The sequence below is a fragment of the Maniola hyperantus genome, chromosome 4 (assembly GCF_902806685.2).
Source record: "Maniola hyperantus chromosome 4, iAphHyp1.2, whole genome shotgun sequence".
NCBI classification, from domain to species: Eukaryota; Metazoa; Arthropoda; class Insecta; order Lepidoptera; family Nymphalidae; genus Maniola; species Maniola hyperantus.
This window is the reverse complement of record NC_048539.1, coordinates 11,933,004-11,946,260: the sequence shown is the minus strand read 5'-3', so window position 1 is coordinate 11,946,260 and position 13,257 is coordinate 11,933,004. Positions and strand designations below refer to the sequence as shown.

At 39.9% G+C, this 13,257-nt stretch overlaps 1 protein-coding gene across 4 annotated transcripts in view; it reads left to right on the top strand.

Moving 5' to 3' along the window:
• alpha-Spec (alpha spectrin) overlaps positions 1 to 13,257 on the top strand; it is a 38,924-nt gene that overhangs the window by 18,710 nt on the left and 6,957 nt on the right. For 2 of the 4 annotated variants that reach the window (XM_069509881.1, XM_034968044.2), the window contains exons 23-38: positions 318 to 435; positions 1,026 to 1,070; positions 3,582 to 3,730; positions 4,147 to 4,345; positions 4,834 to 4,979; positions 5,552 to 5,654; positions 6,002 to 6,151; positions 6,545 to 6,682; positions 7,273 to 7,390; positions 8,497 to 8,692; positions 9,586 to 9,736; positions 10,185 to 10,351; positions 10,540 to 10,744; positions 11,423 to 11,627; positions 12,070 to 12,296; positions 12,795 to 12,908. In XM_069509881.1, the coding sequence (XP_069365982.1) occupies positions 318 to 435; positions 1,026 to 1,070; positions 3,582 to 3,730; positions 4,147 to 4,345; positions 4,834 to 4,979; positions 5,552 to 5,654; positions 6,002 to 6,151; positions 6,545 to 6,682; positions 7,273 to 7,390; positions 8,497 to 8,692; positions 9,586 to 9,736; positions 10,185 to 10,351; positions 10,540 to 10,744; positions 11,423 to 11,627; positions 12,070 to 12,296; positions 12,795 to 12,908 (2,431 nt within the window). The remainder of the gene's footprint in view (positions 1 to 317; positions 436 to 1,025; positions 1,071 to 3,581; positions 3,731 to 4,146; positions 4,346 to 4,833; positions 4,980 to 5,551; positions 5,655 to 6,001; positions 6,152 to 6,544; positions 6,683 to 7,272; positions 7,391 to 8,496; positions 8,693 to 9,585; positions 9,737 to 10,184; positions 10,352 to 10,539; positions 10,745 to 11,422; positions 11,628 to 12,069; positions 12,297 to 12,794; positions 12,909 to 13,257) is intronic. The other 2 variants (XM_034968046.2, XM_034968045.2) reach the window with 1 other exon arrangement.

Here is a 13,257-nt window from a genome sequence, read left to right as displayed (position 1 = left end):
ACTCGGCCAGCGCCATTTATAGCAAACAGCGGGAAATTAATGAAGCCTGGCTTACTCTGCAGGCACGTGCCAACGCGCGCAAGGAGAAGCTTCTAGACTTACGACTTGCAAAGGCCCATCTTTCTTTTAGAAGTGAAACTTCTTTAGGTGTGACATGAGAGCAATAAAATAAACAAATATTCTAGAACTCATTCAACTCATATCACATCCTTGTACCATACCTGTTTTGGTGGATCATAGCGAATAAACCATGTTGTTCCTTGTGTATGTGGACTTCCGCGAAGTAACGCCTGCTTCTATTCTTTGTTACTTTACAGATTCTTATCGGACTACCGCGATCTGATGGCCTGGATCAACTCAATGATGGCTCTCGTGAGCTCGGAGGAACTCGCCAACGACGTCACTGGTGCCGAGGCTCTTCTTGAAAGACATCAGGTTTGTACGCTATTCTTTAGTGACCCAGAAAAACATAAACTCATAATTACACTATAAGTGTACACGTTGACACATATTTCTCTATAATTAAATTATAGAGAAACACGAGACAAATCAATATTACTGTGTTGAAGAACCTGCGTCGAACATTGTAAAGTGGAGGAATTTTTCTTTAAAATAAGTTTCTACGAACTTGATTGTTCAGATTTTAGAAATCAAAATGTAATTAATAGATAAATGAATAAAAGTAAACCTAGCATCAAAGTTTGACAGATACAGTGACGATCGCAGTAGCCTCTGATTGGCTGACAATGTGGATAATTCTGTTGTACACAATCTCTAAACTATACTTAATCATCAACTCTAGTGCTATCGGTTTCTGCAAGAATTATTATGACGGGCATAGCAATACATTGAGATTTTACATTTTAGTTTGGAGATTTTGTATAACTGAATTAGCCACACTATCAGCGACAGCCATGAATTCAGCCAATCACTATGTTTGGCGATTGTTGCAATGTGATAATGACAACTTGCGTGCTAGCCCCCGAGGACCAGAAGTAAATCTCCGTATGTTGTAATGTTTCTAGAGCCAGCGCTTGGAGATAGACGCGCGGTACGGCATACTGCCGCAGGTCAGACGCACGCATGTGTGCTGTACGCAGTATCACACTTGGCTGTTGTGCAATTCCTTGTTTCAGGACCGTGCCACTCTAACATTTCATTATTTTGACCCACAGTATAGGTACTGGAACGGATCTATAGGCATGAGCAAAAATATTGGGGATACTTGCGTAAACATGCATGCGCCCACTCGCAGTTGAAAAGATTGTTGTATATGCGGCAGACTGTACGAAAACGTGCGGTAACCAATGCAGGACGCAGAGTATGACGTGATATGAATGCCAACCAATCACGGACATTGCGTCCGTCACGCTCGCCATTGGAACCCAAAAGTTCTGCGCATTCGAAGTTATGCCTTTGGATCCGTGCCGAGGCCTATATCTTAGATAAAGTATAATACGTAGTCACTGATAAAATCTGACAGCAAAAATGTCGCTTCGAATTTATATTGTTTACAGCAGAATCAAAAAAAATTACGTAAATGCTTAAACATTGCATAGTACAACTTACCTATTCAGATGATTATTCATTCCTCAGTTTAACTCAACATTGTTCTTATCCGACTATTTGACATTTTATTCTGATTTGACATATTTCACTACCAGACACATTTTTACCTTATTTTTAAAATATGTACGAGTAATATTATCAGAACTATGTACACGATGCTAGGTATAACATAACATATTGCATGCTAATAGGCAGAATTTGGCTGTACCTTTTTGTTTTTGTAACATCTCAACTGTTTACCCATATTCGCAATAAAGAAATTTGTATTTGTATTTATATGATGTTGAATAAATACAGAATAGTCAACCATGATGAGGCGATTTATACTTTAACCTTATCTAAATAAAGTAAGTTTTACAATGTAATGTTTTATATTTACGTACGTTTTTTTTTTGGTTCAGCTCTATACATACATAAAATAAATTCAAAATAAATAAAAACCGACTTCAATAACCACAACCACTAAATTAATTTACTACCGAATATGTTATGTATACATGAGTTAATGTAGTTCTATAATAATATTTTTGGAGTCGGTGCCAATGAGGTGCCAACGTGAAGTCACAAATTATGAAGAGTACGTAGACGGTTCGTGCGGTTGTGGTTATTGAAGTCTTTTTTAGTATTTACTTAAGTATTTTTTTTATCTTTTTATTTCATAATTTTTAGTGACCCAATTGTATTAAAATATGCTATGCCTGGTTAAAAACCTACTGTTTATTTTACACTGATCGCAAGCAATTTACTCATATCCATTAAGGAGTTATGTTCTCCATCTGCGAAGATATTCATCAGATCTTCACCAAACTAAAATGGGACCACCTCTGAATTATGACCTAGCTAACAAAAAAGAATCATCAAAATCGGTCCATAATTGGCGGATAATCGCGTAACAAACATACAGTCGAATTGTGAATTTCTTCCTTTTTTGAAGTTGGTTAAAAGTAAGCTACTTTTTCTGTCAGATTGTGTATGTGACTCGTTTTATAAAGATGGCATACTTTATCTAAGTTTTACATTGATGCCACCGAAGTTACAGGAAAAATTCCTGTGATGTTAATGTGACATGGTCCTTTACCGTAGAAACACTTGCGTTTTCCGCGCCCTTTTTGGAATCTTCTCTCTTCTAACAAAAACCAAATAATTACTGTATTTTGAATTCTTGTAATCCTACTAAAATGGTAGAAATTATAATTAAAACTCACATAGAATATCTAAGTTATTATTATTTGGGAATTAATATCTTGATTTTTAAACTAATGAAAGACATCTGAAAAATGACAGTGTTAATTGATAAGTCGATGTATTTTTGATTATTAAACTATTTCTATAGAGGCTGACTTTACTCTCTATTTTCCGTGTGATTGTGTCCTTCGCTTTTGGATTTAGAAGTCAGTGTTATTATATTTACAAAGGCTTTTCAAATTTATTTCAATTGCATTGATTTTATCGAGGGTGTATTTAATTTTCAAAATCCTTTTGCCTAACATATCAGTATCGCAATACCTCCATTTTCTCGCAGATATGTTTGAGCAAACTTCTTTAGACGCGACTTGGAAGTAACTCAGATGTTTTTTCGTATTCAAAATGGCCAAGCAGAACAGATATTTTGAGGCCGCCGTCTTTTATCTAGGAGATTTAAAGTGCCAAGTAGTTAGTGGCTTAGATCAAAAGCTCCGTTTAGTACTGATTACTGATAAGATAAAAACCTTTTGTCTATTCATTTTCAAAAATGGAAGTACCGTGCGCGGCGCTTAGTTCTTACTTCAAAAGCGCTTAAAGGTTACACACACAATTTTTTTTTCTTTAGATGGGATGACAAAGTTTTGCGGCTTAGATGATAGTGCCCACAAAAGTGCATTTTGATACCACTTAACACAACATTTAAATCACAAATTAATAAAACATCAGGGGAGTTCATGATGACTCACACAATGAGTAGCACTTTACAATATGTTTTGGGTAGTCCAACATTTTTCGGACGAAATTACGAATACACCAATCTCACACAGGAACATCGTACGGAGATGGATGCGCGCGCAGGCACATTCCAAGCCTTGGAACTGTTCGGACAGCAGTTATTGCAGGGAGGACATTACGCAAGCCTCGACATACAGGACAAGCTCAACGCCATGGCTGACGCACGCCAAGACCTCGAGAAGTGAGTTTCATTATTTAGGATGTCCATTATTTCACGTTGAGGGGGATGTATCATGCCTTTCCACCACACCCAGTATTTCTTATTCTGCCATTTTCACCCCCAATATTTTTATCGTTGATCTATAATTTCTGCTTGGAGGGCGCTCCTTATAATCTTATTTGTATGTTGGCACCTCTTCACCATCATTTTCGAGTCCACCACTTATAGTGTTTTATACACTAGTTTTATATACTGCGCAGTCATACGCCACGTGTTCAGATTGGAATACTTGTTTAGCGTGTACTGTTCAAATTTCGGAAAGACCATTTCTTTAAATTAATGCAGCTTTTTTATTTTTGACGGCAATTCTTAGTCTGGTCTCATCGACAAAGAAAATTGGTATGCAAAATAGATTTCACTATACGTGTTTTACCCAGGGCGTGGGTAGCGCGGCGTATGAAGCTGGACCAGAACCTGGAGCTCCAGCTGTTCTACCGCGACTGTGAGCAGGCCGAGACGTGGATGGGCGCCCGCGAGGCCTTCCTCGCGCCCGCCGACGACACGCCCGATGCGGCCGACAACGTCGAACAGCTTATCAAGAAGCACGAGGACTTTGACAAAGCCATCAACGCACATGTGAGTAGAATAAAACTTGGATTTGGTACAAGGATACAAAGGATCTTTTACTGAGGAATAAGTGTGACCTTTGACATATTTTTTTATAGGAAATCTAACAAATTTATTTCAGAGCGGTTACGTGTTCATCCGATCCGAGTCCGTGAAAATACGGATATAAAAAACTCGGACCAAACGTACGCACTAATCCGATCTCTGATCCAAATCCAAGCTAATTCAGCGGACCTCTTTGACATCATATGTCCGATTTGAATACGAAGCACATCCGAGGATTCTCCCGGATGACGGAGAGAACTCGGATGACGGAAGTCGGAGGTAGTGCGTAAACTACCATACAAATAGTTTTATGACTACTTCGGAACGTATTTCCACATATTCGGTTCGGATGCACTGCGTAATCGCCCTTATTATATAAATTACTTGAATTGAATAATTAAACAACTTATTTTTTCACTGACACTGCTAATTTAACTCGTTTTTGTATGCAGGAAGAGAAGATCGCGCAGCTGCAAACTTTGGCCGACCAGCTGATCGCGTCGGACCACTACGCCGCGGATCCTATCGACAAGAAGCGCAAACAAGTGCTCGACCGCTGGCGACATCTCAAGGAGGCGCTCATCGAGAAACGATCCAGGTATGGTTATATTGTAGCTTAGTATCCAATCTAATATTATAAATGCAAGTGTGCGTGTCTGTCTGTCTGTTCACTAGCATTCCAATTCCATCGTTTATCGTCTTTGATGAAATTGGGTACAGAGATAGCTTGCATCCCAAGGAATGACACAGGCTACTTTGGTCCCGCAAAATCAACGAGTTTGCACAGGATTCTTAAAGACCTAAATCCGTGTAGTCGAAGTCGCGGGCATCAACCATTTTTTACAGACATAGCTTGTAAGAGACGGGCATAGGACGGAATTAAAAAATCCACACATACGATATCGTGGGCATTATCTTGTAATATTATTTATAGGATATCGGTTTAGTAATAGATTAATGCCTGTCATTGTAGGTGAAGCCTCGCTAATTGTACGTGCTTTTTTCAAATTTTTGTCTCAAGCTAGATAACCATCTTGAACTGCGACACTGCGGCGTACGAAATTATGTAAAGTGAAATCAACAAAGAGATATGACATGTTGCTAGTTACACAGTATATAATATGCTCGTCTTAGTTGAAAGACATAAAAAAAATTAATATTGTGATTTAGATTGGGCGACGAACAAACCCTGCAGCAATTCTCGCGCGACGCCGACGAAATGGAGAACTGGATCGCTGAGAAGTTGCAGCTCGCAACCGAAGAGAGCTACAAGGTGCGTATATATTCTGTCACAAGTATTACTGTCTCTTTCTTTTGCACTGCTTAAGTGTACACCTTTCTCACGCTCCTATGTAAACTGAGTAGGTATGTTTAAAAATAATAAGTATGTTCTAGAAAACCGTTCTATCCCAAACTGCACAATCTTTTTTTGTAACTTTTGAAACTTTCCTTTCTATATCACATTAAGGCGTTTCGTTACGCATTCCGAGATATCCAACGTTATACGAACCTTAACTTACTCTTGCGCAAATACTTTATTAAAGTTGATAGCTAAAATATAAGAAAAACATAGCTCCTTTTTCCTTTAGATAAATAGATTAATTATCTGTTTGTCGCTAGGACCCGGCCAACATCCAATCCAAGCACCAAAAGCACCAAGCGTTCGAAGCCGAGCTCGCCGCGAACGCCGAGCGCATACAATCCGTACTGGCCATGGGAGGAAACCTTGTACAGCGGGGCCAGTGCAGCGGCAGCGAAGACGCCGTGCAGGTAATGTACCCACAACTATTCCCAGAGGTAAAAAAAACATTACTAGGTCAGGCGAATTTTATCAACTTAAACTTATTTTCTTTAGACACAGTTGAAATTGTCATAATGAAAATTAGCGCGCTCTAGTGGCAAAGGCGCGCCGCGTAAGGAGCCAATCTATATAACCGTATATCGGTATAGCCGGCGAAGACGCGGTCCCCGATTTCTAACATCACCCGGACGTGGACTCGTGGTTGGACGTAACCATGTCCAACCATCAATCCACCCATCGCCAACGCCATCCTAAGCCGTGATCCGAGGCTCACAGCTTAGGCTATGCTATGTTAAAAAAAATGTAATTGAATTAGATGCATTTATTATACAGTAATAGTCAAATGTTGTTTTCGTATTCAGGCCCGCCTGGCATCGATCGCCGATCAATGGGAGTTCCTCACGCAGAAGACGACGGAGAAATCCCTGAAGTTGAAGGAGGCCAACAAACAACGCACATACATCGCCGCTGTCAAGGATCTCGATTTCTGGCTTGGAGAGGTAAGAAAAACAGAAAGAGATGCCAAGAAAGAGAGTTAAAAAAAGAAAGAGAATTAAATGCAGATAGGGAGAGATCAGAAAAAAAACTTGTTTAGATTGAAATCTTTACTTATATTATAAAAAGGTAAAGTTTGCTTGTAGGAAGTAATCTCTGGAACTACTGAACCGATTTTGAAAGCTCTTACACCAGTAAAAAGCTACATTATTCTTCAGTGATATGGCTTTATTTTCAAAAAAATTAACAGATCCCTACGGGGCGCATCGCTAGTCCCTAAATATATTTTAAAATTTATAAAAAGAAAAGTGGAAAAAAAATTAAAATCCTGTAACTCTCATTAACTTTGATGCGAATACAGTTAAACAAAAATATAATACCAATTTAAATTGACAGTACTAAAACCATCCTTGCTTTTCTGTCGTCAGGGAGCATTGTGAGTGTAACAAAGATGATATGTTTTCTACTCATACCTCTTTGCATCAAATATATTTAAAATAAGTATTTGCAGAACAAAAAGGAATTTTAGATTTTTTTTAAGAATTATTATTGTAGAATAATTATTATAAAAGGCTTATTATTGTTTTTGTAATAGGTTGAAAGCCTCCTCACTTCAGAAGATTCTGGAAAAGACTTGGCCTCGGTACAGAATCTTATGAAGAAGCATCAACTCGTTGAAGCCGATATTCAGGCTCATGAAGACAGGATCAATGGTAAGTTTTATGTTTATGTTATACTTATATTTCAGCTGTACACTTTGTCTTTTTCTGCACAACGTTTGCAGCAGTGCAGAACTAGATTTTTATGGTTAATATATAACACCAGTAACCAGAACGCTAGCAAAAACTTAGCGTTATTGTTATACTACCTAAACATAATCCAATACCAATAACCATTTGCCTCATTTTGTAGTTTTAGTGATTTCGTTCGTATTTTTCAACCCCGCAATGTATAGCGTACAAAACTAGGGTCAATACCCCGCCTACGACGTGGCATTGATTCCGAATGGCCTACTTGCGCAACGTTCGTTGACTTGTAGCGTCAGTCAGATTTGAACGAAAGTATATCGTGAACTTTTACAAAATATTGAATTTTTTTAGATTTTTCGCATTTTTTTGGTGTTATCATATCAGTAATCATCACCTGTCTTCGTTTTTGCTAGCGTTCTGGTTGCATCCTGTATATGTATACGTGTCCTGTTCTGACTGATCTATCAATGCATAGTCTAGTCTGTGCTGGGGTTAGAAACTTGAAATTTTGACAGTAGGTTCCTTTTATAACGTAAGCACTCTTCTGGAAATTCCATCCCTAAGAGGTTTAAGTAGGGAGTGAATGTTTGTATGAAGCCGGTGATCTTTGTTATATGATTTTCAATTTTATGCATTCAAATTTTAGTTTCTGGTAGTATAAGTTTAATAGAGCAATAAGTTTAATAGGGCTAACGTCGACTAAACACGTGACACACACACACACACACGTGTACAGCCGGGACAGATATTATTTAGAATTAATAGAGCAAGTTAAGAAGTTCATTATTTTATTTTAAAATCTTTATTGCACTTTATTTAGAAGGAGAGAAGAAAAACAAAAGACTAGGAATAGAAACTTTACATGCAAAGGCGGTCTTATTATATTCTCCTTTAAAATCGTACCCATATTAATGCGAAGGAGTGGGTATAGTTACAGACCTTTAGCATAGGCTACTTTTTATCCCGGAAAATCAAAGAGTTCCCACGGGATTTTTGAAATCCTAAATTCACGCGGGTGAAGACGCGAGCATCAGCTAGTAATCGATTCGTTTTAATATTTTTTCGCATAGACATGAACGCTCAAGCGGATGCCCTGGTATCGTCGGGTCAGTTCGACAGCGCGGGCATCGGCGCACGTCGTTCCGCCATCAATGAGCGGTTCGAGCGAGTCCGCAACCTGGCGGCACACAGGCGCGCCCGGCTTCACGAAGCAAACACCCTCCATCAGTTCTTCAGGGATATCGCTGATGAAGAGTCTTGGATCAAGTGAGTGATCAATTAATTTCTGTTTGATCAAGGCACTAAAATTTTACCGCTTTAAGGCCGGACCGCATTGCAGCGGCGCTGCGCTACGCGTCACAAAGCGTCAAAATATTATTTCAATCATTACGTGTGGTGCATGTCGCACTAGAGCGGCGCTGTACAGCGCGTCGCGGCATACAGACCGTTAACTTGTCCCCCTGCCGTCATGTTGTCACCATTGCTTTATTATTTAGAACTTAGGGTTTATTATTGTGTGAATTGCAACGGTGCCAACATAACGTCATATTTAGACGCGAAGCGATTATGCCGCGCAGTGCCGCTGTGATGCGGTCCAGCCTTTACACACATCCTAATTCTTGCTGCGTAACATTAAGCACACATGTTCCATGCAAGCGTTTGTTATATTTATCTACAGAAAAAAGGTTCACTGCACTCGCGGCATTGTTTTCATTTTTCTTTTAGATTTTAAAGACACTTGAATTAAAGCATTGACCGATAAAACTGTTAAAGCGGTTTCAAAATATTCTAGTATTTCTATAAAAAAAGTGGGATACTAAAGTGAAGCTGTACACTGTCTCGTTCACTCATATGGGCAACAATACACCCTTATTATAAATGTGAAAGTGTGTTTGTTGGCTTGTCCTTCAATCACGTCGCAACGGTGCAACGGATTCACGTGATTTTTTGCATGGGTATAGATAAAGACCTAGACAGTGACATAGGCTATTTTTTATCCCGGAAAATCAAAGAGTTCCCGCGGGATTTTTTAAAGACCTAATTCCACGCGTACAAAGTCGCGGGCATCAGCTAGTACAACATTATTCTAATCGATTGTTGGCTACCCAGCCAATAATCCACTTTGAACACAAAAAATGAATTGTTTTTGTTTAATCAAGGGAGAAGAAACTCCTAGTAGCGTCAGACGACTACGGGCGTGACTTGACCGGAGTGCAGAACCTGCTCAAGAAGCACAAGCGTTTGGAGGCCGAGTTGGCGAGTCACGAACCCGCGGTACAAGCCGTGCAAGAAGCTGGCGAGAAGCTGAAGGTAGGTTGTTCTACTTTCAGTGTGTTTTCTTTGCTCTGCAATAAATAATAAAACAAAAACGAGTAGGCATCTTCTATTTTTCAACATATTATGATATTCTGATCAGCCAGCCCCCCAATTGTGTAAGAATAACCATTTCATGGCTATCGCAATCGTCAAGAAATTCTGCCCTTTGATTGGTTGATTCGCTGTTTACATTTTTTCACAGCCAATCAAAGGGCAGAATTCTTGACGATTGCGATAGCCATGAAATGGTTATTCTTACACAATTGGGGGGCAGCTCCAACTTTTATCTGTCCTCATAAAGCATTCAGAAAATGTCATAGTCAATCTTAAGCTCTCGCCTTTTATTTTTAACTCTTGATTTTTATTTTTTTTAAATGCCATGTATGTTTTCAATGCTACATCTATCAAATAAGTCATTTTATGTATCCGTGTGTTTCGTCAGGATGTGAGCAACGTGGGCGTGGCCGAGATCGAGCAACGTCTCCGCGCCTTAGCGCAGGCGTGGGAAGCGCTGCAAGCGCTGGCGGCGGAGCGAGGAGCCAAGCTGCAGCAGTCTTTGGCTTACCAGCAGTTCCTCGCTAAGCTCGATGAGGAGGAGGCTTGGATCAGGTAAGTTCATATAACATGGCAATGGCATGGAAATCTGACGTTATTCCTTGTCTACACTATAAGGGAAGCTGCTGTAAAATTTCTGCTTTCTAAGTCCAGCGGTTTGGGCCAAGTGTTAATGAGTCAGTCAGCGAGTTAGGACTTTTCATTTTGTATATTTAGATTTCACTGAACATGTGATTTCACAGTGAGAAACAGCAACTGGTTGTAGTCAGCGAGTGTGGCGACAGCATGGCCGCAGTACAAGGGCTGCTGAAGAAGCACGAGGCTTTGGAGGCCGAGTTGGCGGCCCGCGGCGAAAGGGTTCGCGATCTGACTGCCGAGGGCGAGCGCTTGCTGGCCGCTGGCAACTTGCATTCCGAGGCGCTCGCGCACCGCTTACACGGACTGCAGGTGTGTTAACATTACGTCTAAAATGAAATTACATTATGGTAATCAGTACCCATATTATAAATGCGAAAGTGTGTTTGTTTGTTGGTTTGTCCTTCAATCACGTCGCTATGGTGCAACGGATTGACGTGATTTTTTGCATGGTTATAGATAAAGACCTGGAGAGTGACATAGACTTTTTGTCCTGGAAAATCAAAGAGTTGACACGGGATTTTTAAAAAACCTAATTCCACGCGGACGAAGTCGCGGGCATCAGCTAGTAAGAAATAAAAACTTAAATCACCTTCAAATACACAACACTGATTTAGAATTGATTACAGTACTACCACTGTCGTATACAAGATACCTAAGTCCAGCTGTGGACGGCTATCGGTTGATGATGATGAATTTTAAATATGTTAAAATTCAACATTGAAAAACATTAAATAAACAAATAAAAATATTTTTTATTCAATTGAACTTTTACGAGTAATTATGAATCGTCAATTGCATCTACAGTGCGCGGCAGAAAGTAATGTACATCGGCCTTTAGAATGACATTTCGGCTTTAATATGTCGTTTTGTCGGTCTTATGACAGGGACAACGCTCTACAAATCTGCTATCTCCTAAATGTCGATGTACATTACTTTATGCCGCGTACTGTACCACGTTTTGCATTTAAACTGAACTCAATTCTTCAGGCAAAACTTGAGAAGCTGACATCTTTGGCTGCTCGTCGCAAGGCCGCTCTGGTGGACAACTCGGCGTACCTGCAACTGCTGTGGAAGGCCGATGTGGTGGAGTCCTGGATCGCGGACAAGGAGACCCATGTTCGTTCCGACGAGTTCGGCCGCGATCTGTCCACCGTACAGACGCTTCTCACCAAGCAGGATACTTTCGATGCCGGTTAGTGGTTTAATACTATTCTGTCATAATTCTATGGCATCTTATACTTTGACAAAAGTTAAACAAATCACAGAAACTTTCTTGGAGAAACACCAAAGCGGTGCGAATGCAAATTTTGCGGCACATTTTTATTGAAAGAAAGAAAGAAAAAAGTTCATTTTGTAAGTTGTACCACACATCACATGTTATACCGCCACTTGAGCATTAAAACCAAAAAGCGTCAAGCAGAAGGAACGCCGGAATAAACTGACACAACGCCTGGTATTGATATGGACGTGGCTTGATTCTAAAATCAGATTTGGTGTTTTACTGCATCGTGTGGTATATAATGTTACTGTATTGTGTTTGTGTATGCCTTCTGTAACGTTTATTTTATTGTAACTTTTACGTGTTTATGGGTTATCATGCCTGAGAATAAAAAACTATTATTATTATAATATAGGTCTGGCAGCATTTGAGCATGAGGGCATCCAGAACATAACAGCACTCAAAGAACAGCTAGTGGCAGCGGGCCACGAACAGAGTGCCGCCATTTCTCGGCGTCATGGTGACGTCATAGCACGCTGGCAACGCTTATTGGCCGATTCGGCCGCGCGCAAACAGCGCCTGCTGCAGCTTCAAGATCAATTCCGCCAGATCGAGGAGCTGTACCTAACCTTCGCCAAGAAGGTAAGAGTTTTTCATGAAAGTAGTATTTTGTCATCTGTATAAATAAAAATATTTTTATTCAATTAAACAACAAGTACTTTTGAATCGTCAAATACATCTACCACTGGTTCAGAATGCCTTTCCTACAGAGAAGAACCAGCAACAAACTCGGCGGTTGCTCTTTTCAAAGATTTGATATACAATACTATGCCATACATAAAAAAGTATTTGCAGTACTGCGCGTTGCTGGAACGAGCTGCAGGTCAAATCACTCTTTTATCATTTACATAATCTTCGATAGTGCAATATGTTTTTTCAGGAGCATACTTTTAATAGATTTTTAAACTTTTGTAAAGGCAAGTCCGAAATAGATTGCAGAATTTTATTATAAAAGGTTATACCCATTCCCACAGATGACGTTGCAAGCTTATTACGGTTTCTACTTAGCCTATTATGTAGATCACATGCATTATGTTCTTGTCATCTGTTGTAATTACTCACGAAAGTTGTCTCTTCCAGGCATCTGCATTCAACTCGTGGTTCGAGAACGCGGAAGAGGACCTCACGGACCCCGTGCGATGCAACTCCATCGAAGAGATCAGGGCATTGAGGGATGCACACGCACAGTTCCAGGTGACATTTTAACTTAGAAACAATTTAAAACAGAGATTTTTCAATCTAATAAGGAAAAGCTGTCTGACTGATCTATCAACGCACAGCTCAAACTACTGGACAGATCGGGCTGAAATTTGGCATGCAGAATGCAGATAGCTATTATGACACAGAATTCCACCTCAAGAGTACGCATATACAAGGTTTTGCATGAAAATAAAATCGTACAATGTTGGCGGGGGGACAGGGGAGAATACTTTGTTGTGATTGAACTCAAAGGTCACGTAAACGCATGTGGGACGACTTTTATGCTAAGCAACTGCCTAAGCTTGGCGATCGGGGGTGTCCGGCCATTAGGCGTCTATAGATG